The sequence below is a fragment of the Bubalus bubalis genome, chromosome 2 (assembly GCF_019923935.1).
Source record: "Bubalus bubalis isolate 160015118507 breed Murrah chromosome 2, NDDB_SH_1, whole genome shotgun sequence".
NCBI lineage: Eukaryota > Metazoa > Chordata > Mammalia > Artiodactyla > Bovidae > Bubalus > Bubalus bubalis.
Window position 1 is genome coordinate 105,664,060 of NC_059158.1, and position 26,238 is coordinate 105,690,297.

The 26,238-nt window shown below is 37.2% G+C and overlaps 1 protein-coding gene across 3 annotated transcripts in view; it reads right to left on the reverse strand.

The window, feature by feature from the left end:
• Positions 1-26,238, reverse strand: part of ARHGAP15 (Rho GTPase activating protein 15) — a 698,570-nt gene that overhangs the window by 563,121 nt on the left and 109,211 nt on the right. For all 3 annotated transcript variants that reach the window (XM_025261723.2, XM_025261725.2, XM_025261734.2), the window contains 2 exons: positions 23,927-23,988; positions 8,010-8,097 (listed from right to left, as the gene is read on the reverse strand). In XM_025261723.2, coding sequence (XP_025117508.1) covers positions 8,010-8,097; positions 23,927-23,988 — 150 coding nt within the window. The remainder of the gene's footprint in view (positions 1-8,009; positions 8,098-23,926; positions 23,989-26,238) is intronic.

Sequence of the window (26,238 nt, forward strand, 5' to 3'; positions counted from 1 at the left end):
ATAGTCCAAGGTCTACCCCATATCAGGCAGATGCTCTAAAATCGCAAAGTATGGAAGGTACACAGGAGGAAAGTTGCAATTGAATTTCAGGAGCCAACTGAAATACTTTGGTGGTACAAAAATAGATAAGTGTACCTGAAAAATGGAAGGGGATATGATCCAAGGCCTCATAGGATAAATCAAATTGACAAATTTTGTTTCTTTAGGGTGTCTCTGGCACCAGATGAATTAAATAATACTGTAGCTGCTTTTGAAGCAAAAGTTTTTGCTCTTGGACTAAATGAATTGAAGTTAGAATTAATTCTTCTCTTGTCTCTTCCTTATTACAGTACCGGTCATTTTCAAACAAATAACACCTGGGTCATATTGCTGTTCAGTATATATTTGTTAAAAGAAGAGCTATGAGAGATTATTCTAGGGTGAAAATGTTTAGAGAGTACAGACACACCTTATTAAAGAGCTGCCCCTGGTAGCAAATCTCAATCCATGGCAGTCTTCTCAATCATTTTCTTTTATCCTATCTTCCAACCAAACTAAAAAAATTCATTTCTCTTTTTAGCACACAGACCTTGCCCATTTTCAGCTTCATACCATTGTTCATTTTCATTTCATTTCATTTTTTTACTCCGCTGGAATTTTCCCTGCCCACAAATCTCCTCATACTGAAATTATAACCATCCTTCAAGGCCTAATTCAAATCTTTCACAGATGTGAGCTCTCCTTCCTTTAAATGTTAAAAAAAAAAAAAACAAAACTCTCCTATGTTTCTTGTTTCATCTCATCCTATTTTTTTTGGCAGAGACGCTATAAAGCAAAGACTATCTTGATTATATCTCTATGCCTTATATGTAGCCCTAACGAGCAAGCTGTTCATTGTAGGATTTCAATACATATTCTTATGAAGTCTTTTCCCACCAAGGCTTATATAAATAGCACAAACTTGATTAACCAAATGCATATTTAAATGAAAGTGAGGTAGATTGTAATGAGAAACTATGCTATTTGGATCAACTCTCCCACTGAAAACAATGAAAAGTGCTGGATAAAATACTTCTTTTTAAACTTACCTTTAAAATTGAAAAGCTGAAAAGATAGTGGGAACTTCCAAGGAAAGTATTTTTTAGAGGTGAGAATCTGAACCCAGAGAGAAAAGCATAATATCGAATCAACACAACTGCACCTTGTCTGAGGGCATTATAAAAAGGTAAAGGCAAACTAATATTAAACCTGTACCTTTTCTCCAATCCCAAGGGATTATAAAGAAGACTGCCTTTGTTGTAGAAGAGCAATGTAAGAGAAGAAGGAGTGAATACTTCTGTCCCTGATAAGATATAGCACAACTGTAGCCCTCCTTTTATGTACACATAACTTGAAAATTTTAAAGTGTTAGATTGATCTAATCAATCACTGGACATGCCCACAGATAATCTGAGGAAAATGCCAAACACTCTGGAGTAGGACACGTTTATTCCAGACCTCGGAGAACTTCTCATGTTATTTTAATAACAATGATTAGCACAAAGTCAAAGGTAAGCAGACACACATGTAAACAAAGCAACATGAGTGAGAACCAGCGGAAACTGACATAGACTTCAGATGTTAGAATCACAAGACACAGAATATTGAAAAAAAAAAATGCCTTCTAATTTTCACAAAATAAAAGTGAGTTTTTAAAATGTGTGTGAGTGAATAAAATAACTGTAACAATGACATAGTAAATTAAAAATATAAACTAGAAATTACAATTATAATAATTAAAAAAACAATGATTATCACAAAGGGAGATTGAATTAAGGAATGAGAAAATAAATCAAGAGAAGTTATTTGGAATGCAGTTCAGAGAGACAGAAAGAAAGAAGAATATAAAGCATGTGGAGGCTAGAGTGAGAAAACATAGGTTTAACTAGGGGCTTAGAAGAAAACAAGAGAAAATGTAAAAGAAGTTTCATTTGAAAAGATAATAGCTTGGGATTTTCTATTGATAAACTACATTAATGAGAGCTATAATCAATTTCAGGGGACCTAACAATCCGGTCAGGGAAATAAAAAGAAATTGACATTTGAATGTACCATTGTGAAACTGTGGAAATATTATAAGCAACCAAAGAATGGTAGTTAGATTAACAGGTAACTTCTTGATCACAATAATGGATGACAGAAGACAGTGGAAAGCTATTTTAGATGTATTGAAAGAAAATTACTGCCAACTCAAAATTCTATATCCAGAGAGAATATATATTTCCAAAATGAAGGAGAAATAGAGAGATTTGAAACAAGCAGACACTCAGACAGATTGTTACCACAAGACCCCTACTACAGGAATTTTTCAGAATATACTTCAACCAGAAGGAAAAGCAATCCTAGAAGGAAGATCTAAGATACAGGAAAAAATAAATAACATGGGATGTGGCAAATATTGGGCAAATATAAATCAGTATTGATTCTATAAAACAGGATAAATAATGTCTAGTGATGTTAACATAGAAAAGAAAGAATTAAAATACAGACAGAAATAGCATCTACATCGGGAAGGAGATTAGTTTAATTTAAAAAATATTCTAAGATAATATTTGAATAGCTTTAGTCTTTAATAAGTTATAATTACAGGCAAGTCATTAATAGAACACAAAATGTATCACTCCCAAATCAAGAGAGAAAAATATGAAATGATTAAAACAAAAAGAAAGAAAAAGCAAGACATATTTAGAGAAAGAAGCAAGAAACAAAATAAAGGCATGCAGTGATTCCATTTTACAAATTCAAAAACAGATGAAATAAAGTATATTTTTAAGAGCTATAGGTATAGGTGGGAAAATAATAAAGGGTGAAGAAATAATGACTAAGATGCCATTTAAGTCTGTGACAAGGGAGTAAGCTATGATGACGTACAGACAATTGGCAGGGCTTGTAGGGTCTATATCTTGACCTGGGCGGTGATTATACAGAAGTTTGATTAATACCTGTTAAAATATACAAATTTGCTTAATATATTTTACTAAAAATAGATTCTGCATTATTTTCCAATGACAGTATTTAAAAATTTTAAAGGGAGTTACAAATCAGAATCTAGAATATGACTGGTGTCCTTTCCTTTATAAATCCAGAAAACCCAGATCTAAGGACACCACTGGTTTTCCAGTGCTCCTTTTCACAAGAGGGTCAACCAGTCTGGACCAAACAAGTGAACAAAACAAAGACAGTGTATATAGACATTAAGAAGGAAGTGTCCTCTCTTGGTGAAGACTATCTTTCCTTCTGAGGTTTTATCTGACCTAGATTTGGGATTAGGGTATTATATGATGTCCTTCATGTTAGAAAGTGAGAGCAGTAGTAGGTGGTAATGTACCCATTTCTTTTTTTTCTCAATGAAATTGCAGTTTTGTTAAAGGTTCATCAGTTTGAGAAGAAAACTTGTATAGACATGAACTTCAGCCCACTCATCCATTATTGATTCAAAAGCCATCCTACTCTTTAATGACCTTATTGAAAAAGAAAAAGAGAATAGATCAGTCCTCCCTGAATAAGTCACTGAGGACCCAGAGCCTATGAAACTCAGATTTACACACACCAGCAAAGTGATTCTGCATCTCTCTTCAGGGGAGAGACTGCTTTTGATAAAAATGGGACATGGTTATAAACTGAAAGAATTTCAGTGAGAAAAAAATATAGTCACACATGGAATGTGGGATCAGGCACCACAGTCTGTGACATGCTGTATTAAATGTGAAAGCAGTAAGTGTAAGAGGCAACGGAGGAAGATATATATGGAACGTATATATGGACATCAGGATGTTACATCTATAACCCCAGATAGAGAAATGGCTTTGCAAACAATATTTTATGCTGCCTGTGGATACATATTTCTTTTTTTGGAGACTATACATGCTGGCATTCCTTCAATTAATATACTTTTTCTTCTCTGCATGTGTGAATCAATTCAAGTGAATCAATTCAATGATAAGTTATAATTATTAGGTTAGTGTAAACATAATTTCAGTTTTTGCATTGTTGAAATTTGCCATTTGATATTGGAATACATACTTAAATAAGTGTAGTTATGTTATACATCATCTGAATGCACATTTCTCGCTTGATGTTCTTTTTGTTAATGACTTAGTACTTGTTTATATTTATTTTAAACTATGGAAAGGATGGACAAAAAGCAAATTTGAGTGATTTTCTCATTAGAGTTCAAAATGGATTATAAAGCAGCAGAGACAACTTGCAACATCAACAACGCATTTGGCCCAGAAACTGCTAATGAATGTGCAATGCAGCGGTGGTTCGAGAAGTTCTGCAAAGGATATGAGAGCCTTGAAGATGAGTGAAGTGGCCAGCCATTGGAAGTTGACAAAGACCAGTTGAGAGCAGCATCAAACTGGTCTTCTTAAAGCTACACAAGCAGTTGCTGAAGAACTCATCAACCATTCTATGGTCATTCAGCATTTGAAGCAAATTGGAAAAGTGAAAAAGCTTAATAAGTGGGTGCCACATAAGCTGACTGAAAATCAAGAAAACCGTCATTTTGACATGTTGTCTTCTCTTATTCTGTGCAACAACAGTGGATCATTTCTTGATTGGATTATGACATGTGGTGAAAAGTGGATTGTATATGATAACCTTCAATGACCAAGTCAGTGGCTGGACTGAGAAGAAGCTCCAAAGTGCTTCCCAAAGACATTTTTTATACTAAAAAAATGTCATGGTTACTGTTTGGTGGTCTGCTGCTGGTCTGATCCATTACAGCTTTCTGAATCTGGGGAAAACCATTACATCTGAGAAATATGCTCATCAAATTGATGAGATGCATCGAAAACTGTCATGCCTGCAGCCAGCATTGGTCAACAGAAAGGGCCCAATTCTTTTCCATGACCACGCATCGCACAACAAATGCTTCAAAAGTTGAACGAATTGGGCCAGGTAGTTTTGCCTCATCCACCATATTCACCTGACCTCTCACCAACCAACTACCACTTCTCCAAGCATCTTGACAATTTTTTGCAGGGAAAAGGCTTCCACAACCAGTAGGATGTAGAATATGCTTTCCAAGAGTTCGTTGAAGCCTGAAGCATAGATATTTACACTACAGGAATACACAGACTTATTTCTCATCGGCAAAAAGTGTGTTGATTGCAATGGTTCCTATTTTGATTAATAAAGATGTGTCTGAGCTTAGCTATACTGATTTAAAATTCAAGGTCCAAAACTGCAATTACTTTTGCATCAATTTAATACATTATTAAATGGAGAAGGCAATGGCACTGCACTCCAGTACTCTTGCCTGGAAAACCCCATGGATGGAGGAGCCTGGTGGGCTGCAGTCTGTGGGGTCGCTAAGAATCGGACATGACTGAGCCGCTTCACTTCACTCATTTAATACATTATACTTCATATTATGTACTACAGAATATAGTATATTTATTTTTAATAGATTATCTTGGAATATAATAATTATTTTAAGATTATTGTGTATATTTTTATAAACTAATTTTACTCCATACTAATTATCTTGCAAATATTACTATCCCCACTTTATAGATGAAGATTCTGAAACTCAAAGCAGTTGAATAACTCTTTTCAGTTCCTAAGTGGCAAAACTAGAATAGAGTCCTCTGTGGTTGAACTTCAAAACCCTTCTCCTAGCCATTTTGCTGGTTTGTCTCATCAGTGCATTAGCATTTGAAGATCATTCCTATACACATTAAAATACCATTTACTCTTCTAAACACATTCTGCACTCACTTAAGCAGTTTCTATGCACCCCTTGCAGAAAAGGGTAGACTTTTCCCCAAAAGTACAATGAACAATAATACCAGAACATGTGTAAGGGGACACAAGAGAAATTCAGAAACTTGAGAATAAATCTCTTTCAAAATAAAACCACAGTATCTTTAATCAAGGTCTGGCAATCATCATATCATTTCTCTGAGACTGGTATTGGTAAATGTGGGCTATCCCACCAAGCCTTTAATGCTTGGTTAGAAATGTATCCAAGAAGTTGACTAACAAGGCAATTCATGCAGTACAAACAGGAATCTGTGATTCTTTCCCCCATTACCACAAAACATAGTTACTGCCCTGAATTTGCTTTAAAGACAGTGAGAGAAATTGTAAGAGCACTGAAAATGGGATGGTAAATAATAAATAGGGACTACCCCTTCAAAAAAAACAAAGGTTAACAAATTATTTCTGAAGGTAAAACCTATTTTCAATTTACAACAATTCTGAAGCTTGATCTGGAGGCATGCAATGAATGAGGTGACTTGCAAGGTCTGCCTATTATGGAAGGGGGAGTTCTCTTCCATCTGTAGAAAATTAAGCAGCTGATAATTATATCTCCTAGTATGAGATTAAAATAATAAAATAAAAGCAAACCAAAAGCTTTAATTTGAAATCTAATTTCTCCCATTACCCCAGCACATTCATATCAACTCTGCTCCAATGGCATTCTTCTCACCCAGCAAGACAAAGATCATCTTCTCAGCAGCCAAACTTAGAAAGGCAAGCTACTTTACTTCCTTCCTGACTTTCCCTTCAGAACTCATTCAAAGGGAAGACAAAGGACCCGTGGGTGGATGGGAGTTGTTTTGTGCCTGGGCCTTAGGGGTACTTTATTTTTCTTAAAAAAGATTATCTCAACATTCCTGTAGCCAAAAAATAAATAAGAAATAAAAACAAAACCCTAAAACAAATATCTGAGGCAGTTTAAATTAAAAATACAAAGGACTGAGATATATTTTTAATTTCTTCATAATTAGTTTACAGATTGGACTGCACTGAGACTCCAAAAATCAGCAAGCTACTCGGGGATAAAGGCTATTGCAATTATCAGAAGCAAGCCAAATGCTACCTTTTGTTCTTACTAAAATCTTCTCCTTTAAAAAAAAATCTCCTAGCAAATGATTTTCTATTTCCTATTTAAAGAGGATTATATAGCAAACACCACTAGTGGCTGGAAAGCAAAGAACTTTCCATCGTTTTATTACCTGCCAAATACAAATTAGCTCATTGTGGTTAATTCCTGCCAGGAGACCCCTTTCCTGGCTGCCCATCAGGCCAATGGGGTATGGCAGGTTGGTTCCTGCCCGGAGTCCTTCTTAATCAGGAGGCTGTCAGATATGCTGCTTGCCCACTGTCTCCGACATCGTGTGGCAGCTCTGGTGTTCGGGCAGTGAGGTTTTGAGCTTGAATTGCCCCAGTAACTAGCTCAGAATTGCTCCTACTTAGGATCACTGTCAAATCTCAGTGGGCATTTGTAAGGTCTTCCTCCAGGTACAAATCAAGAAGCCCTACAAATTTCACTTTGTAATAACTACAGGATACAGAAATTGTATTAGTGCCATTAGATTGAGTCATAGAACTATTCAGAAAGGTTAGCTGGATGCAGTGAAGTCACAGTTAGACTAAGATAAAAAATCACTTTGTTATCATTGAGTATTTCCTCATTGGTAACACTCTATATTAAGGTGCCATTTATAAACAGCTTATTATTATTTATTAATGTGTGAAGCACTTTATAGCATGCTAGATAACAACTTAAATTCATGTATTAAAGATGCACATACATGGTTTAATACGATTTACGTCCTATAATATTCTTTAAAACAGCTTCCCATAGTCTCATCCGTTAAGCATTTATTACTAATGCATTTTATAACATGCTTTATAATACATTATTTGAGCAAGTAGCTGCATTTAGTGATCATTTCATAAATAAGAATAAAGCATTTATAAATGGCACCTTAATTTAAAGTGTTACCTTCCCATTACTAGATAGCTGCTCACTATTCATCCCATTTTGTGATTATTCTCCAAATGCACCACTTAATAAAACAGACACTAAGTTCTATTTTCCCTTCATCTGATTAAAAGTTTATTGAGTCATTTCTTCCATCTGCTTTCAGATGTTGCTAGCTTGGAGGCTTCAGTGTGATTTCTGTTGAAACTGAACTTTCAATTCAACAATATTTCTATGAAGATTATAATAGTAAACACAGAGAACTACTCACCATGTTAGACAGCGCCTGCTGTTTGGACTCCTTGTAAAATTCAATTTTCCGACTAGAAAGAACAATCCAGGAAGTAGTCCAGTTTTTCCTTAGGAGAGAAAAAGGCAAATAAAAGGCATTATTACTTGAAGAAATTAGCACAAGTATTGCATAAGCAACATGTGAAATAAGTAGAGACTATCTCTTTTTTAACTAGAATTCCTAAAAGTCTTTTTCTTTATTGAAATCTATAGGTGGTATGGAATATGTATAATAATAAAAGATTCTGTAGTTTTTAGATCATGGCATTTACAGTAAAAGTTTCATTTGTAGATCCTCCTCAAATCTTTTTCAGATATTAAAAATCCAACTTCATATATCCATGTCCCCCACTCCCTAAAAAGCTGTTTCTGCAGCAAACTAAAAATAGAAATCAGAACATCATCCTTCATTGTTCAGTTCAGTACAGTTCAGTCGCTCAGTCATGTCTGACTCTTTGAAGCCCCATGGACTTCAGCATGCCAGGTTTCTTTGCTCAAACTCATGTCCATCGAGTCACTGATTGCATTCAAACATCTCATCCTCTGTCATCCCCTTCTCCTCCTGCCTTCAATCTTTCCCAGCATCAAGGTCTTTTCCAATGAGTCAGTTCTCATCAGGTGGCCAAAGTATTGGACCTTCAGCTTCAGCATTAGCTCTTCCAATCAGGACTGATTTCCTTTAGGATTGACTGGTTTGACCTCCTTGCAGTCCAAAGGACTCTCAAGAGTCTTCTCCAACACCACAGTTCAATAGCATCAATTCTTTGATGCTCAGATTTCTTTATGGTCCAACTCTCACATCCATACATGTCTGGTGGAAAAACCATAGCTTTGACTATATGGACTTTTGTCACTAAAGTAATGTCTCTGCTTTTTAATATGCTGTCTAGTTTGTCATAGCTTTTCTTCCAAGAGGAAACATGTTTTAATTTCATGGCTGCAGTCACCATCTGCAGTGATTTTGGAGCCAAAGAAAAACGTCTGTCACTGCTTCCATTGTTTCCCCATCTATTTGCCATGAAGAGATGGGACCGGATGCCATGATCTTTATTTTTTGAATGTTGAGGGGTTTTTGTCTTTAAAAAAAATTTTTATTGGAGGCTAATTACTTTACAATATTGTGGTGGCTTTTGCTGAATGTTGTTTTAAACCAGCTTTTTCACTCTCCTCTTTCACTTTCATCAAGAAACTCTTTAGTTCCTCTTTGTTTTTGGCCACAAAGGTGGTGTTATCTACATATGTGAGGTTATTGATATTTCTCCCAGCAATCTTGATTCCAGTTTGTGCTTCATCTAGTCTGGCATTTTGCATGATGTAATCTACATATAAGTTAAATAAGCAGGGTGACATATATACAGTCTTGACATACTCCTTTCCCAATTTGGAAACAGTCTGTTGTTCCATGTCCACTTCTAGCTATTGCTTCTTGATCTGCATACAGATTTCTTAGGTGGCAGATAAGGTGGTCTGGTATTCCTGTCTCTTGAAATATTTTCCAGTTTGTTTCAATCCACACAGTCAAAGGCTTTAGAGTAGTCAATAAAGCAGAAATAGATGTTTTTCTGGAATTCTCTTGCTTTTTCTATGATACAGTGGATGTTGGCAATTTGATCCCTGCTTCCTCTACCTTTTCTAAATCCAGCTTGACCATCTGGAAGTTCTCAGTTCATATACTATTGAAGCCTAGCTTGGAGAATTTTGAGCATTATTTTGCTAGTGTGTGAAATGAGTGTAACTGTGCGGTAGTTTGAACATTCTTTGTCATTGGAATGAAAACTGACCTTTTTTAGTCCTATGGCCACTGCTGAGTTTTCCAAATTTGCTGGCATACTGAGTATAGCACTTGAACAGCATCGTCTTTTAGGAATTGAAATAGCTCATCTGGAATTTCATTACTTTCACTAGCTTTGTTCATAGTGATGCTTCCTAAGGCCCACTTGATTTTGCACTCCAGGATGTCCAGTATATACTCCTTCATTGTGACATCTCTTCATTGGTTTAGTACACATCAGAGTCTTGAAAACTAACCAGCTAATCTCTCACTGTCTAGTTCACAATATTTTTCAATGTTGAAACTCAACAGAAAGCAAAGATGAAAATAAAAGGAGTCAAATGTTTTTTTTTTTTCCTTTTTTGCCAGTCAAACTAGCTAGAACTATAAGGAATGATACCAAGGGCAACTTACTGAGAGTGTGGAGAAATGGATTCTCCCATACAATTTTGGTGGAGTTCAAACATTTTTTCAGGAGTGAATCTGGCAATATGTTTTTAAAAAATATTTTTAAATATGTATATCTTTCAATTGAACAAGTTTATTACTATGAATTTAAACTGATCCTACAAATCATCTTATAAGTTAAGGCTCTCTGCACAAGAATGAAGTGCATCATTTCTTAAGTCTGCATGTAAAATATCAAAAAAAGAGAGACAGGTTATGAAAATTGCATATTATGGATTCATATAAGGAGCTAATTAACCCTGTCTTGTAGAAGAATCCTGATAAGGGAAGTTTTCAATGTCAATCATAATATAAGATATAGTTCAAAATACCATACTGCGCTATTTATCTATGACTGTCTTCACCCATCCCAGCCCCTTCTGATTATTAATTCCCATTCATCAGAAGTTCAAACATTATGTTTTTAAATATGTCTTCCATGACTTCCTCACACAGCACTTAAGACATATTGAAAATAATATTTTGTAAATTTCACTTCTCTATTTCCCCCATTAAATAAAAATCCCCAAACCAACAGAAAATACTTTATATTTACAAAGATACCCCCAGTGACAAGCAATAGTGAATTGGAAAGAGTAGGCGATAATTATATATATTGTTGAGTTAATGATTAAACTTAGGCATGGGGGTATAAAAAAACATTGGATATAACAACAGTTAAATCAGAAAGTGAAACCCTAACTTTTATTGCCCTTTGCATTGCATTGTTACTTAAGTAACTAGATCTGTATAAGTTTGTGTCATGGAGAATACCCTTAGATTAGATGGTAAAACATTAAGGAGATTAATATACATTAAGTTTCTATCTATTACATCATGTTGCTGATGTTTGCTTTGGTTTAACACTCATTTTTGAATAGCTGAATTCATTTTACAAAAGTGATTTTTTTTAAAAAAAAAAAAAGGTTACTAAAGACTATTCTGGGCAATATAAAACTACGCAAAAATATGTTTTAAATGACCATTTAAGATCTCTGTATAATTTAGTTCCACTTTCCTCATAGACTCTAGGGGTTTGATTGAAAGAACAGTTTTGATTCAGTCAAGTTAACATTTACAAGACTAGGTGGCTCTTATATGCTTGAAGCTTTCCTACTTATACACCATTGTATTAAAGATGAAAAACAGAAACAAAACACACATAATGTGTATGTTTCAACATGCAAATATGAACTCTATGTTGTTGGACCCACTTGTCTTCAAATAGTCACTTTTTCAATCAGATGACAATAAAGATGGGGAGCAGGAATAAAAACACATAGACCTCTTTCTTCCTTTGCTTTAGTTCCTATTTCTCCTTTTATTTACCACCAGCAGCAAGATGAACTGAAGCACCTGTAGCCTTCTTCTGACAGAGGTCATAATATTAGATGAATAGAGTAAGCATTGGCAGGACTGCTGATCTAGACTGGGTATCTTTGTTATCTCCACCCCTCACTTTTACCATATGTAACCAGCAAGAACGGAATATCCTCAGACATGACAAAATCTTTATTTAACCTGCCTGTTATATTTCCTACTATATTTTTAATCTCCTGGCAGGAGATATTCTATACCTTATTTGCTTCCTATCTATAGCAAGCCCTGGATAAACGGTTCTGATTTGATCTGTTTCAGATGTTGATCGTTTATAGAACGTGTTGGCATTTTTCCCTTCCTTAAACTTGGAACTGGAATTGGTTAGAAATGAAGTTGCATGAAATTCGATTATCTCATGGTTCTCAGAACTTTGAGCTGCTGTAAAGAGTTCCCTCTTAGGTGACTCTGATGAACAGGCTGAAGAGGGTAGGAATTGTACGTGTTGTAACTTTGGTAATATAAATTGCTCTGGCACTTTACATACAGTGCAATTTCTTTTTGAACTTTTAAACTACAAATAATATCTATGAATACAAGGGATTTTTTCCAACTTGTTTAAGATAATATCATTTCAAAAGGAAGAACAGAATGCTGGTTTTCAACATTTCAGATGCCCCAATTTTAATTCAGTTTTCCATGATCTCTTTTAAAATAAGAATTAGCATAAATTATTTTGAGTAATATAAGTTTGATCGTCTAGTGGAGATTTAGCGTCTCAAAAATATGATGAAGATATTATATCCACTTGCTAGTATAGAAAATAAGATTCAGAATGTTTAGATAACTTACTTAAGGCTACACATTTAGAGACAAACCCAGTTTCTCTGATTCTGAAGCCTATAATCTCTTTACTAATTTATATTGTGTTTTTTAGATTAAGGAGTATAGGCGTGCTTCATTTTATTGTGCTTAGCAGATATTGCATTTTTTGCAAACTGAGGTTCCATGGCAGCCTTGCTTCAAGTAAGACAAAAGTCCAATAGCATTTGTTCACTTCATGGCTCAGTCACATATTGGAAATTCTCACAATATTTCTAACTTTTACATTATTGTGTTTGCTATGATGATCTGTAATAGTGATCTTGATGTCATTATTGTAACTGTATTCGGGCGCCATGAACCATGCCCATATAAGACAGCTAACTTAATCCATTGGTTGTGTGTGTCCTGAATGCTCTACTAACTGGTCTTTCCCCAACTTTCTCCCTCTCCTCAGGCATCCCTATGTCCTGAGACATGTCAATATTGAAATTAGGCCAATGAGTAACTCTGCTGCTGCTGCTGCTAAGTCGCTTCAGTTGTGTCCGACTCTGTGTGACCCCAGAGACGGCAGCCCACCAGGCTCCTCCGTCCCTGAGATTCTCCAGGCAAGAACACTGGAGTGGGTTGCCATTTCCTTCTCCAATGCATGAAAGTGAAAAGTGAAAGGGAAGTCGCTCAGTCATGTCCGACTTTTAGCAACCCCATGGACTACAGCCTACCAGGCTCCTCCGTCCATGGGATTTTCCAGGCAAGAGTACTGGAGTGGGGTGCCATTGCCTTCTCTTGAGTAACTCTATAACAGCCTTAAAGTGTTCAAGTGAATGGAAGAGTCACATCTCTCTCACTTTAAATCAGAAGCTAGTCGTGATTAAGTTTACTGAGGCAGGCAAGTCAAAAACTGAGACAGGCTGAGTACTATGCCTCTTGTGCCAAAGTTAGCCAAAGGAAGTCAAAGTTTTAAAGGAAATCAAAAGTGCTAATCCAGTGAACACATGAACGATACACAAGCAAAACAGTCTTATTGCTGATAATAGGGAAAGTTTTAGTGGCCTGGATAGAAATCAGTTCAGACACAACACTCCCTTAAGCCAAAGCCTAATCCAGAGCAAAGCCCTAACTCTTTTCAATTCAGTGAAAGCTGTGAGAGATGAGGAAGTGGCAGAAGAAAAGTATGAAGCCAGAAGAGGTTGATTCATGGGGTTTAAGGAAAGAAGCTTTCTCTAAAACATAAGCACACAAGGTGAAGAAGCAAGTGCTGATGTGGAAGCTGCAGTAAGTGGTCCAGGTGACCTAGCTAAGAACATCAATGAGAGGGCTGCACTAAACAACAAGTTTTCCATGTAGACAAAACAGTCTTCTGTTGGAAGAAGATGCCATCCAAGACATCCATAGCTAGAGAAGAGAAGCTGATAACTGATTTCAAAAAGCTTAAAGCACAGACTGACTCTCTTGTTAGGGGATAAAGCAGCTGGTAATTTTAAGTTGAAGCCATTGTTCATTTACCATTCTGAAAATGTTAGGATCCTTAAGAATTCCTTAAAAATTCCTAGCTACAGATAGGAGGACAAATCATGGGTGATAGCACATCTCTTGACAATATGGTTTATTGAATATTTTAAGTCTAGTGTTGAGACCTACTGCTCAGAAAAAAGATACCTTTCAAAATATTATTATTCATTGACAATATACTTGGTTACTCCAGAGCACTGATGAAGATACACTATGAGATTAATGTTTTTATGCCTGCTATCACAATATCCATTCTGCAGCTCATGAACCAGGCAGTCTTATTATATTAAGAAATACTTTTTGTAATGCTATAGCTGCACTAGGTCATGATTCCTCTGATGTAAAGGAAACTTCAGTTTACTTGGCAAAGTAAACTGAAGACCTTCTGTAAAGTATTCAATATTTTCCATACCATGAAGAACATTCCTGATTCAGGGGAAGAGGTCAGAACATTACCATTAACAGGACTTTGAAGAAGTTGATTCCAACCCTCATAAATGACTCTGAAGGGTTCATTCAAGATTTCAGCAGAGGAGTGAGTGCAGATATGGTGGAATTAGCCAGAGAACTAGAATTAGAGGTGGAGCCTGAAGATGTGACTGAATTGTTACAATTTCATGAAAAACTTTAAGGGATGAAAAATTGCTTCTTATGGATGAGGAAAGAAAGTGGTTTCATGAGATGGCATCTATTTCTGGTAAGTTTCTGTGAAGATTGTTTAAATGACAAAAAAGGATTCAGGATATTACATAAGTGTAGTTGATAAACCAGTGGCAGAGTTTGAAAGGACTAAATACAATTTGAAAGAAGTTCTACTGTGACTAAAATGCTTTTAAACAGCACTGCATGCTATAGAGAAGTTGCTTATGAAAGGAAAAGTCAATTGATACGGTAAACTTCGTTATTTTCTTGTTTTAATAAGTTGCTGCAGCAACCCCAACCTTTAGTAATCACCACCCTGATCAGTCAGCAGCTATCAACACTGAGGCAAAGCCCTCCACCAGCAAAAAAAATTATGACTCACTTTTTTGTGAGTCATATTGAGGCTCAGATGATGATCATCATGTTTTAGCAATACAGTATTTTTGAATTAAGGTATATACATTGTTTTTTTAGACATAATGCTATTACATTATTAATAGACTACAGTGGAGTATAAACATAAATTTACTTGTTCTGGAACACCAAAAATATCATATGACTCTCTTTGGTGCCTTATTCTCTTTATGGAGGTGTCCTGGATCCAAACCAGCCATATCTCCAATGTATGACTATATCACTTTCTTGGTTAAGGAGATTGTCCATGTCAGCTTTCACCATAGTTTTGGTCCTAAATCTCTAGTTATAGAAGCTAGAGTGCAGAGCCTATGGCAAGGCACAAGTCATCTGGACTGCCTTATTTACTATTTTACCTAATGATAATTAGAAGGATTGGCCAAAGGCCCACTACTCTCAAGAGCTTTTTTTCTCTTGGGAATTGAACTGATTTAAAGGAGTCGTGGACTGTCACCCCCACCCCGCCCCCTGTAGCTCAGCTTTAAAGAATCCACCTGCAGTGCAGAAGATGCAGGAGACATGTGTTTGATCCTGGGGTCTGAAAGATCCCCTGGAGGAGGGCACGGCAACCTACTCTAGTATTCTTGCCTGGAGAATCCCATGGACAGAGGAACGCGGGCTGCAGTCCATAGGGTCGCAAAGAGTCTGACACAGTGAAGCAACTTAGCATATATCAAAAGGAGTTAATGACGAGCCTTTCAACTGCTCGGAAGAAGCCAGAAGCAGGGGTGTGCTTCTAACTATGACACCACCTCTGTCTCTTTCCTGCTAGGGGGTTATTCTGGTTTGTGATGAGCAGACTCACATGTACTCGGTAGGGAGTCTAAAACCAGAAAGTGTTTCAAAAGCCTCTCGTGTAGGAGTGACTGAGAATTCACCTACTGGGAATATCTTTTACCTTATGACATAGGTCAGGACCTTTATCTTCTGAATAAAGACTTAGCTATTTTCTTTACAATATCTTTCAAGTCTATTCCCCATTTGATGTGTTTGGCTCTCTGTGTCACCTGTAATTCTCAGGATATCAGCAGAAAAGCTTCTCACCAGTTACTCTAACACAATGAGCATTTGGATGGCACTGTCAGCTCTGGAAGCGGTGTGAATTGGATCAACTGGCAAGGTTTTGCCTTGACTTGAAATTCTAACGCTTTCTACATGCCATCAAATCCTTATAGGTGACAGTTTTTCAGTATATTGAGATTCAACTCAGGAAGTGAGTAGCTCCTTCAAGTTTAGAGGGCTTACTTACCCAGGACTTTTAAATAGATCTTTTGAGGAAGAAGTGATTTTCAGAATGGAAATAAAAGTCTCTCTACTTTCCTAGCACCTTCAGAGAAGGGTGACTTCTGACTTCCTAGAGCTTTTCCACTCCTGGGCACAGTATCTGTGGGTTGAGTTTGTTGTTGTTATCCTGTCACCCAGTCACTCTTTTTTTGTGACTCCATGGACTGTAGCCTGCCAGGCCCCTCTGTCCATGGAATTTCCTTGAAAGGATACTCAAGTGGATTTCCATTTTCTTTTCCAGGGGATCTTCCTGGCCCAGGGATCAAACCTGTGTCTTCTGCATTGCAGGCAGATTCTTTACCACTCAGTCACCAGGGAAAACCATATCTGACATACAGTGAGTGCTTATGAGTGCTTATCAAAGTATTTTTTTCTTGTTGTTATTATGTTTTGATATTTGGTGGTTTTGGGGGGTCCTTACCACAGGGCAAGTGGAACTTCCTTGACCAAGAACTGAATCCATGCCCTCCACTGTGGAAGCTCAGAGTCTTAAACACTGGACCACCAGGGAAGTTCTCAAATGTTTTTGAGTAAAAGAATATACGGGTTCTCAAATTTCAGGAGCATCACACATCTAGAGTCAGACACAACTTAACGACTGAACACCACCAGTGACAAAAGGGCTACAAAGCACCTAATTCTTGCTTTCCCTTATTTATTACTTAATTGCCAAGTGTTTTGACAAGTCTTTCATAGAATCATTTTAAAACTATCTAATGTTTCTGGTTGAATACATCTTTTCTAATTTATAATTCTAGTGACATGGCCTGAGCTTTCTCCAGAGGGCTTCCTGAATTCTCATATGTGTGTCAATAAAATAAGCTGGTAGGCATGCATCGGTTCTCACCCTGCGCTAGGTATGGCACCTGATACTTTGTATAAGTCAAGAAATTTAATCCCCATGCCAGTCACAAGTATCTACTGAGCATCCGCCACAGGACAGATACAATTCCAAAGCCTGCATATATAAAGGCAAACAGCAGACACCTCAAGGCATTTACCTCTAACTCATTGGAGACAGGTAGTAAACACGGGAACAAATAAATTATCCAAATAGCATTGGGAGGTGGGTGATAATGCACACACTACAGATAAGAGAACGGAGGTGTTGTGTGGTTACATCCTATCCAAGGGCATCAAAGTCATACATATGGGATTCAGGCCAAGTCTTCTGAACCTTGAAGGCCACACTCATTCTGCTGACCATCTCTAGAGCAGATCGCACATAACTCTCCCGCAGTCATACTGCGCTTGTCTATGGAGAGCCTCATGATAGCCCTGAGAGAGGAAGACTCCTTACTATTGCCAAAGAGGTCCTTGAACATCTTTCTCCTTGGAGCAAGGCTACTTCTTTGTAATGCCAAATTGGGAGCCTTTTCAGCCCTACTTTCCCAAGATGGCCAGCAGGTAACATCATCCATTGATGGGAGCCAATTAATGCATCAACATTTCATCATCTTAAATTTGAGGGCATTCTTTTTTAAAAAATTTTTCCACACAGAGAGATAAAAACCTAGATGTTGGATAGACTCGTGTGTTAAGTAAAACACATAAGTCAGGAAATGTCCAACTTCAGTAAGTCAGATGTCCTAGGAATAGGAGAGAGAGTCTCCACATAAATTTACAGATAGCAATTAGGTAAGAGATTGACATTAATGCTAATGATTCAGCACACAAAATATATCCTGAGACAATAAATGCAGGTATTTATTTTAAATTTTTGTCACAAGATATCACATTTAAGACGGGGGAGGGGGTGGCAATGAGGATCCTTAATGTAATTAAGAAGGAAGAAGAACTAACTTCTAATAAGGACAAGCAGTTAATGCAATTGGTGGGACATCTTCTCCAAGTGACACTTTGGAGAACATTCTTAAAATGAATCCTGACTTGTCAACGCAGAAAGTAAAACCAAAACCAACCAAACAAAAAACCCCAAACCAAAGAAACTAAACACCAACATCAGCTTGACCAAAAATTCTTTGCATTCTGTGAAATGGACACCGGATGGCAGCACATAATAAGAGCAACTTTGTAACTGCTCATCTGAAGAACACTTGATGGAAACTGGCCTTTAAAATATTTGTTATCATTGTTAGAATCTGTTAGCTTGAGCTCATGTTGAACGGATTTGTCTACTCTAACACTTAAGTTTTATATATTACACTGACCTCTCCAGTGCCTCCTTTGGTCATGACATGATGGCAAACCAGAAAATCAAAGAAAAATAGATGTGAGATTACTTTGTAAATTTCAGACTCTCTTTGCTGTTGCTTGCCTCTGTTATCTGACTTGGTTACACTGCACCCCTGGAGGGGGGCGAAAATGATTTAGTCCAGTGTGCTTGACTGATTTACTGAACAATCACTCGGACACTGCTAAATAGTCTGACTAGTTCTCAAACTGGTATGCAAGCAACACATTTCTTGTCTCATATCCTAAGCTTTTTGTAATTTGCCTCTACTTTAAAAAAAAATCAAAAAGACACTGGAGTATAAATATATATATCGCTGTCACTACTGCAAGAAATGTAAAAGCTTTCTATTTTCACAGGGTTACTAGAAGTTGGAAATTATAATAGCACGTGTTGGAAATCATGAAACTAAAGGAACCTTTTACAAAATAACTGCTCTATTCCATACTTTTCAAACGTTCCCCCTAGTCCTTAGCACTGAACATAAAAAGAGAGAAAGGCAAATGCAACCTGGAAGAATTCATTAGGATCTTGAGCAGAAAATGCTAAAATAATAATAACATTTACATTAGGGGGGTACTTTAGTACCATGTTCCACAGAAAGTCTATTCTTAGAAACAATTGTTTAAAAAGAAGAAAAAAAACAAAAACAAAGGTTTAATAGCTCTGGGGCTCTGGGATGAAAATGAACACCGGTAGACATAACACTATACTACTTTTTTTTCCAAATACATCTCTGTGCATCCTTTCATCCTCAAGAACTTCTTTCCACCCCCTCTGAAGAGCAGAGTAGAGTAAAAAGTCACATGTGATAACATGTACAAGCTACAGATGAGATGACGAAGGGGCAGGCTTAAAATGAAAGGTGTAGTAGGAGAGATGAGGGTACAGAAAGCATACATGCTGTCAGGGGCCTTTCATAAATTAAAGAATTGAAAGCAACTCTTCGCTAAGGTCTCCGAGAACTTCAGAGAGACATGAGCTACTTCTCTTTTGGGAACAGATGTAACAAAATGCAGGAATTTCTAAACTTTATCAGAAAAACACACTTTCAATGTTCACAAAGAAAATCTAAAGTTGAATGCTGAATGTCTTTGGCTTTCAATCCTGTCTGTCTGGGGAAACTTCTAGAACTTCATTTCAAAATAAAGCCAAATTCATGGCCCTTTATAGATGTAAGATATAGCCAAGGTGTTCTACTTTCTACCAACTCTTGCTGTATTCAGAGATAGGTCAAACTTTTCTTAGAAAGAAAGAAAAAAATACGTGAAAAAGGGAAGGAAGTTAAAGAAAAAGGAACAGGAAGAGGGGAAGAAAGAAAAGAAGAACACAAAACACGATGCGGATGATATGTCACGGATTTATGAGTAGAAAATTTATTGTTATTGTTGTTTAGTCACTAAGTCGTGTCTGACTCCTTTGCAACCCCATGGACTGTCACCCACCAGGCTCCTCTGTCCATGGGATTTCCTGACCAAGAATACTGGAGTGGGTTGCCATTTCCTTCTCCAGGGGATCTTCCTGACCCAGGGATGGAACCTACGTCTCCTGCATTGACAGGTGGGTTCTTTACCACTGAGCCACCATGGAAGCCTGGAAAATTTATAGAGATTAATAAAATAGTATTTGTTAAGTGACAGTTGAAACCCTTGGTATGGCTAATGGTATGAAATAAAAGGGCAGTTTGTGCTTCCTGGCCTCAAACATCTTCTACCAAGATGGAAAAATCTAACCTACTTCATACAGAGGACATAGCTAAAATCTGATACCAACTATACCTAGAGTAAGATTGGGAGAAGGAGAGGTTGGTAGAAGGGACCAAGTTTCTCCATTTGTAAAATTAATAGCAGTAACATAGCCTGTTTTAGAGTATTATTTCAGTGTTACTGGTAAAGCAACTATCCAAGTACTCCACAGAATAAGCATCTGTTATTATTGTTATAACACATTAAAAGTTATAAAAAGATATAAAGTTCCTTGATAAATAGGGACATGGTAAGAAATTTTACATAAGAAATACAAATTATAGCAGCCATGGTATACTATTGAATAGTTACTAAATTATCAATGGGTTAAAAACTACACAACTTCTCAGTTATGATTAAATCGATCATTCTGTTGTTAGTTACAAAAACATACAGACTCCTTGGGCAAGCAGTAGGGCTATACATAACAGTCATTAAAACAAATATGGTCTTGTGATTTACTCAAGACATCTAGGCTTAGAATTTCTGTTAAGAAAATATAAAAGCAGGCAATAGTAGGTTTACTGCAATTATAACTATTTTAGTATAAACTTGAGTCAACTTAAAAATGTAATAAAAGAGGAATGTAGAAATGGCTTGGTGCTTTATAGTCCCATCAACATTATAGGATATCATATGTTATTAAATATGTTGACTATATCTACAATTTTCAATCTATAAAGTCTTTATAATTTTAATATAAAAGTTGACCAAGGTATATACTACCTGGTGCATATTAGAAATTGTCACAAGAAAAGAAAAGTGAGATACTTAACTGAAACACCAACCAGAGGAATAAAAATATTAATAAAAGCAACTCTATGTTCTATAGATATCAACTTGCAAAACTGAAATTTAGTAAGCTATACACTGATGAGATTGTGGTGAGGGGTGATCTCTGCATTGTGAAGAGAATATGAACTGATGCATTCATTCTTGAGAAAGTTTGGCAGCAGCACTCAGTGGATTTATAACTGTATGTGTCTTTACCATCAAGCAGTCTTTTTGCGTCGTTTAGTTACTAAGTCACGTCTAACTCTTTTGCAACCCCATGGACTGTAGCCCACCAGGCTCCTCTGTCCATGGGATTTTTCAGGCAATAATACTGGAGTAGGTTGCCATTTCCTTCTCCAAGGGTTCTTTCCAATCCAGGGATTGATCCCATGTCTGCTGAGTTGGCAGGCAGATTCTTTACCACTGAGCCACCTGGGTTTATGCCCCAGAGAAAATTCCTAATATATTTGTAAGGAGACATACATGTGTCATTTATTGCAATATTGTTTGGGATGGAAGGAGTAGGGACAATTTAAGTATCCACTCCTGGAAGACTGCCTAAGTAAAATTTGATGTGTGCACACAATGACAAAATGGGTAGAAATTTTGTAGCACGTGAGGCTCCTCTGTCCATGGGGTGTTTTCAGGCAAGAATATAGTAAGTGGGTTGTCATTTCCTCCTCTGGAGGATCTTCCCGACCCAGGGATTGACCTCATGTCTCCCGTGTCTCCTGCATCTCCTGCGTTGCAGGCAGATTCTTTACTGCTGAGCCACCACGGAAGCCCCTATAACCCGAAAGACTTCTGCAATTTAGAGCATATTCACTTACATGCTGTTTTCTAGTATGCCACACATATAGCCAAATAAATATATGGAGACTGGATTTGAGGAACACACATTCTACAGAGGACTGAAGTGAGGAATGGAGACTGAGAATAAAGTAAGCCCAGCTAGGAGTCTTGCCCAGAAAGATGATAATACAAGGCCACACATTGAAGAGGATAATCAACTCAATTTGTGCACCTGAGGTTAAAAACAAAACAAAAGGAAAACTAAAATTGATATGATTTTAAATGAAAAAAAGCTGAAAGAATGCATAATTTCATGCAAGATGATTGAAATAACAATGAAACATAGTACAAACTAATGTTTATATGAATTTAAGCTGGAATACATAAACGGTATGTAAACTGGTTAAACAAACAAACAAAACAAATACAAAATGGTATACACACTGATTGAAGCTACCTAAAAATGTGCTGTTCACGTGAGCTGGTGAGGGAAAAGGCCTGGTTCTGCCCCTTTAATTTTTCTTGACACCACCTTCTAGGAAAACATTTTACAAGAATGGATTATGGAGGGCTTATGGGCAAGGACACTGTACAAAATTTACTTGGAATCCCTTTTAGGATCTCCTCTTCCTTGCATGAGGCTGGAATCCAAGACCTACCAAAGCTATCACCTCCTCCTTCCTACCAAGCCCCAGGGAAAGGCTGAAGTGGGAACTTTCACAAGACCTTTTCTATCCTTCTTTGGATGTGATGTCCACATAGCTGGTAAGGTAAGAAAGGGCTTTGGTTTATCCTCGGAAGGCTTATCGCTGCACCCTCCACACTCCTTCCACGGGCTAATATACCTGGGAGTGAAGTCCAGGGGAAAGTTGGCACTAGGTTGGGTTAGTCAAAGAATCCCTACTGCCCTTTCAGAACTTAACACATTATGTCAGGTTCTCCACTGGGGCCTGGACTAGATGAGTCTTTGAAAACAGTATTGCATTTGATCTTGTCTCCTGTGTATCTCCCTCCTGACCCTTCAAGGGAGGGTGGCTGCAGAGATACTGTAGAAAAGTAGTCTAGGAGAAGGTTGAAGGCCCTGTTTACCCCAGAATAAAACACAATATTTTAAATGCTCTTCTTTAAAAGAGCTTTTAAAATCTTACCCCAGAATAAAACACAATATGGGTGGAAAATAGAATTTGTTCTTTAAAACTGAAAGAGTTATTTTAAGTAGTGGAATTATGGATGATAGTTTTCTCCAATTTTACTTATTTTAAATAAATAAGTACAATAACATACTTCATTTTCTAGTGTTGGCCAGAGTTCCATCCCAGTAATAAACTACATTATACAATTAATAAGTGTCCCATTGTGTAGCTAATTAGTACATTTATCCTTTATGATTTTAATTGTTAATTATATAGTCATGAATAAATGCTTTGTCTCCCACTGTGAGTACTTTCTACATACCTTTGCAGTTTGCATTTAACCTATCACAAAACGAAGTATTTAATAAGACTTACATGAGAAATAGGGGACATTTTAAAATAGAGATGTTTACTTCTAAGTAGCCCATACATTAAAAAAAATATGTAGCATCTTTGACTACCCTTCTATCAATCTCATTTTTTATTATTAAAGTTTTTTCTTCCTGTCACCTAGGGAAATTCTTCCTGCATTGTCTAATTTCTCTCACCTACTCTGTGTCACTCTCATCTCCAAATGCAGCAACTTCCAACTTTTTATCTAACAGATGATATTTTTCTCTCATTTTTCTTTCTCAAATGATTTTTACTCAGCAACAAATGTATCTCAAATCCTCCATTCTTCAAAAAATTATGCTCTCAATGTATTATAGGAGATTTTTTATACTGCAAAATGAGTCCCTTCACCCTTTAATCTGTTAATCACAGAAATCAAGACCTACTTTCTTATTTCTTTGCATATTTTTTTTAATTTCAAGTTTTAGAGGGTCACGAAGCACTTCATTTCTATTCTGTGCAATAAAATAAAATGTAGTGCTTTGTTGGAAACCTATAGTTATATGAAAAATAATGTTGACCTTAGTGATAACAGAGAGGAATATTCTAGTCCTGCACCATAGGGCCTAGCTTTCTAAACAATAACAGCAACACAAATTGAGGAGATGGAGAACTAGCATAGTTATATAAAAGTGAATTAAAAAAAAAGTTTATTACCTTAGTTTCTTTCCTCCATCTGCAATTTTAGCTTTTTGAAGATAACCTTCTTTTTCAACCATCTGCAAGAAGAATGCATATGTTAAAACTATGACAAACTCATACACATTATTAGTTTGAATGAACCTATGCTTTCCAACAGTCACTGCAGTGATGGAAGTTTCCAGTCATAGAACTTCATCAATAATGCATATATAGCTTATGGGAAGTGCCTGCAAGATCATAGTCATTACAAGATGTTAAGTATCCAAAAGAAATATTACAAAGAGTAATGTGAATGATTTGTTGAATAGTGATACACCTTTACTCACACTTCCTTCTGGGCATTGAAGTCACTTGCTTACAAAATTGATTAAAAATGGTAAAACAAAGATAAATTTAATGCGTTCCTTAATTTTACTTGTCATCCTTGGAAAAGTTTCTCCTTTTCACCCCTCATTTCTACTTCCCCTTCCATGTACCTGCTGAGGCCAGTGAGAGCAAACAATTCAATAGAACTAGGTAGCTGGTTAAACTGGAAAAGCATCTCAAACCCTGATATTCCATGCATTTTGTTCAGCTAGCTACCAAGAAATACTATGGCAGTATTATCTCATTATCGTCCTCCATGGGGTGGGCTTGCTTCCTTTCTTATTTGTATTTATTGGCTTTCACTGTTAATATAACTGCATATTGCTTAAGAGAGATTCAACTATTCCTTATCACTCCACAGAGATTTTTGTGGAGTTCTAGGGTAAATATGGGAGAAGGCAATGGCACCCCACTCCAGTACTCTTGCCTGGAAAATCCCATGGACGGAGGAGCCTGGTGGGCTGCAGTCCATGGGGTCGCTAAGAGTCAGACATGACTGAGCGACTTCACTTTCACTTTTCACTTTAATGCATTGGAGGAGGGAATGGCAACCCACTCCAGGGTTCTTGCCTGGAGAATCCCAAGGATGGTGGAGCCTGGTGGGCTGCCGTCTGTGGGGTCGCACAGAGTCGGACATGACTGAAGCGACTTAGTAGTAGGGTAAATATATTGGAGAAGGCAATGGCAACCCACTCCAGTACTCCTGCCTGGAAAATCCCATGGACAGAGGAGCCTGGTAGGCTGCAGTCCATGGGGTCGCTAAGAGTTGGGCACGACTGAGTGACTTCACTTTCACGCATTGGAGAAGGCAATGGCAACCCACTCCAGTATTCTTGCCAGGAGAATCCCAGGGACAGAGGAGCCTAGTGGGCTGCCGTCTATGGGGTCACACAGAGTTGGACACAACTGAAGCGACTTAGCAGCAGCAGCAGTGGGGTAAATATATACAGAATGTAAGTTGTGATGCAGTGACATCCCAGTCACAGATGGTGACTGCAGCCATGAAATTAAAAGATGGTTACTCCTTGGAAGAAAACTTATGACCAACCTAGAGAGCATATTAAAAAGCAGAGACATTACTTTACCAGCGAAGGCCTGTCTATTCAAAGCTATGGTTTTTCCAGTAGTCCTGTATGGATATGAGAGTTAGACTATAAAGAAAGCTGAGCGCCAAAGAATTGATGTTTTTGAACTGTGGTGTTGGAGAAGACTCTTGAGAGTCCCTTGAACAGCAAGGAGATCCAACCAATCCATCCTAAAGAAAATCAGTCCTGAATATTCATTGAAAAGACTGATGTTGAAGCTGAAACTCCAACACTTTGGCCACCTGATGCGAAGAGTTGACTCATTTGAAAAGACCCTGATCCTGAAAAGATTGAAGGTGGGAGGAGAAGGGGACGACAGAGGATGAGATGGCTGGATGGCATCACTGACTCAATGGACATGAGTTTGAGTAAACTCAGGCAGTTGGTGATGGACTGGGAGGCCTGGCATGCTGCAGCTCATGGGGTCACAAAGAGTTGGACACAACTGAGTGACTGAACTGAATTGACTCCCGTCAAAGTCTGCAATAGATGTTTTAATTTCTTAGTGCCCTATTTCTATCTTCCTTTGACAGTCCTGCACTCTTCTCATCCCTAGTTCTTACTCTCGCTGCAACTTTTCAATCTTGGTGAATTGTCAACAACCTTGACCTGTGTCCCATCCTATATGCTGTAAGCTTTTAGGAGTCAGCTGCCTACTAAAAAATGACCATACCCCTCAGTGCCATCCTACATGCTTTTCTCCTGGTTGTAATACTTCACTCCCACCATATTGTCATCACATAAATTTCCAAATATATTGAATCCACTTTAAAATGTATTATGTATCTCTGTTGTTATACAGTTCTTCCATGTTTCCTCTGCAATCCCTTTTAAATGCCCTTTTCTGAATCTTCATTTTTCATTCTGCTGTTATCA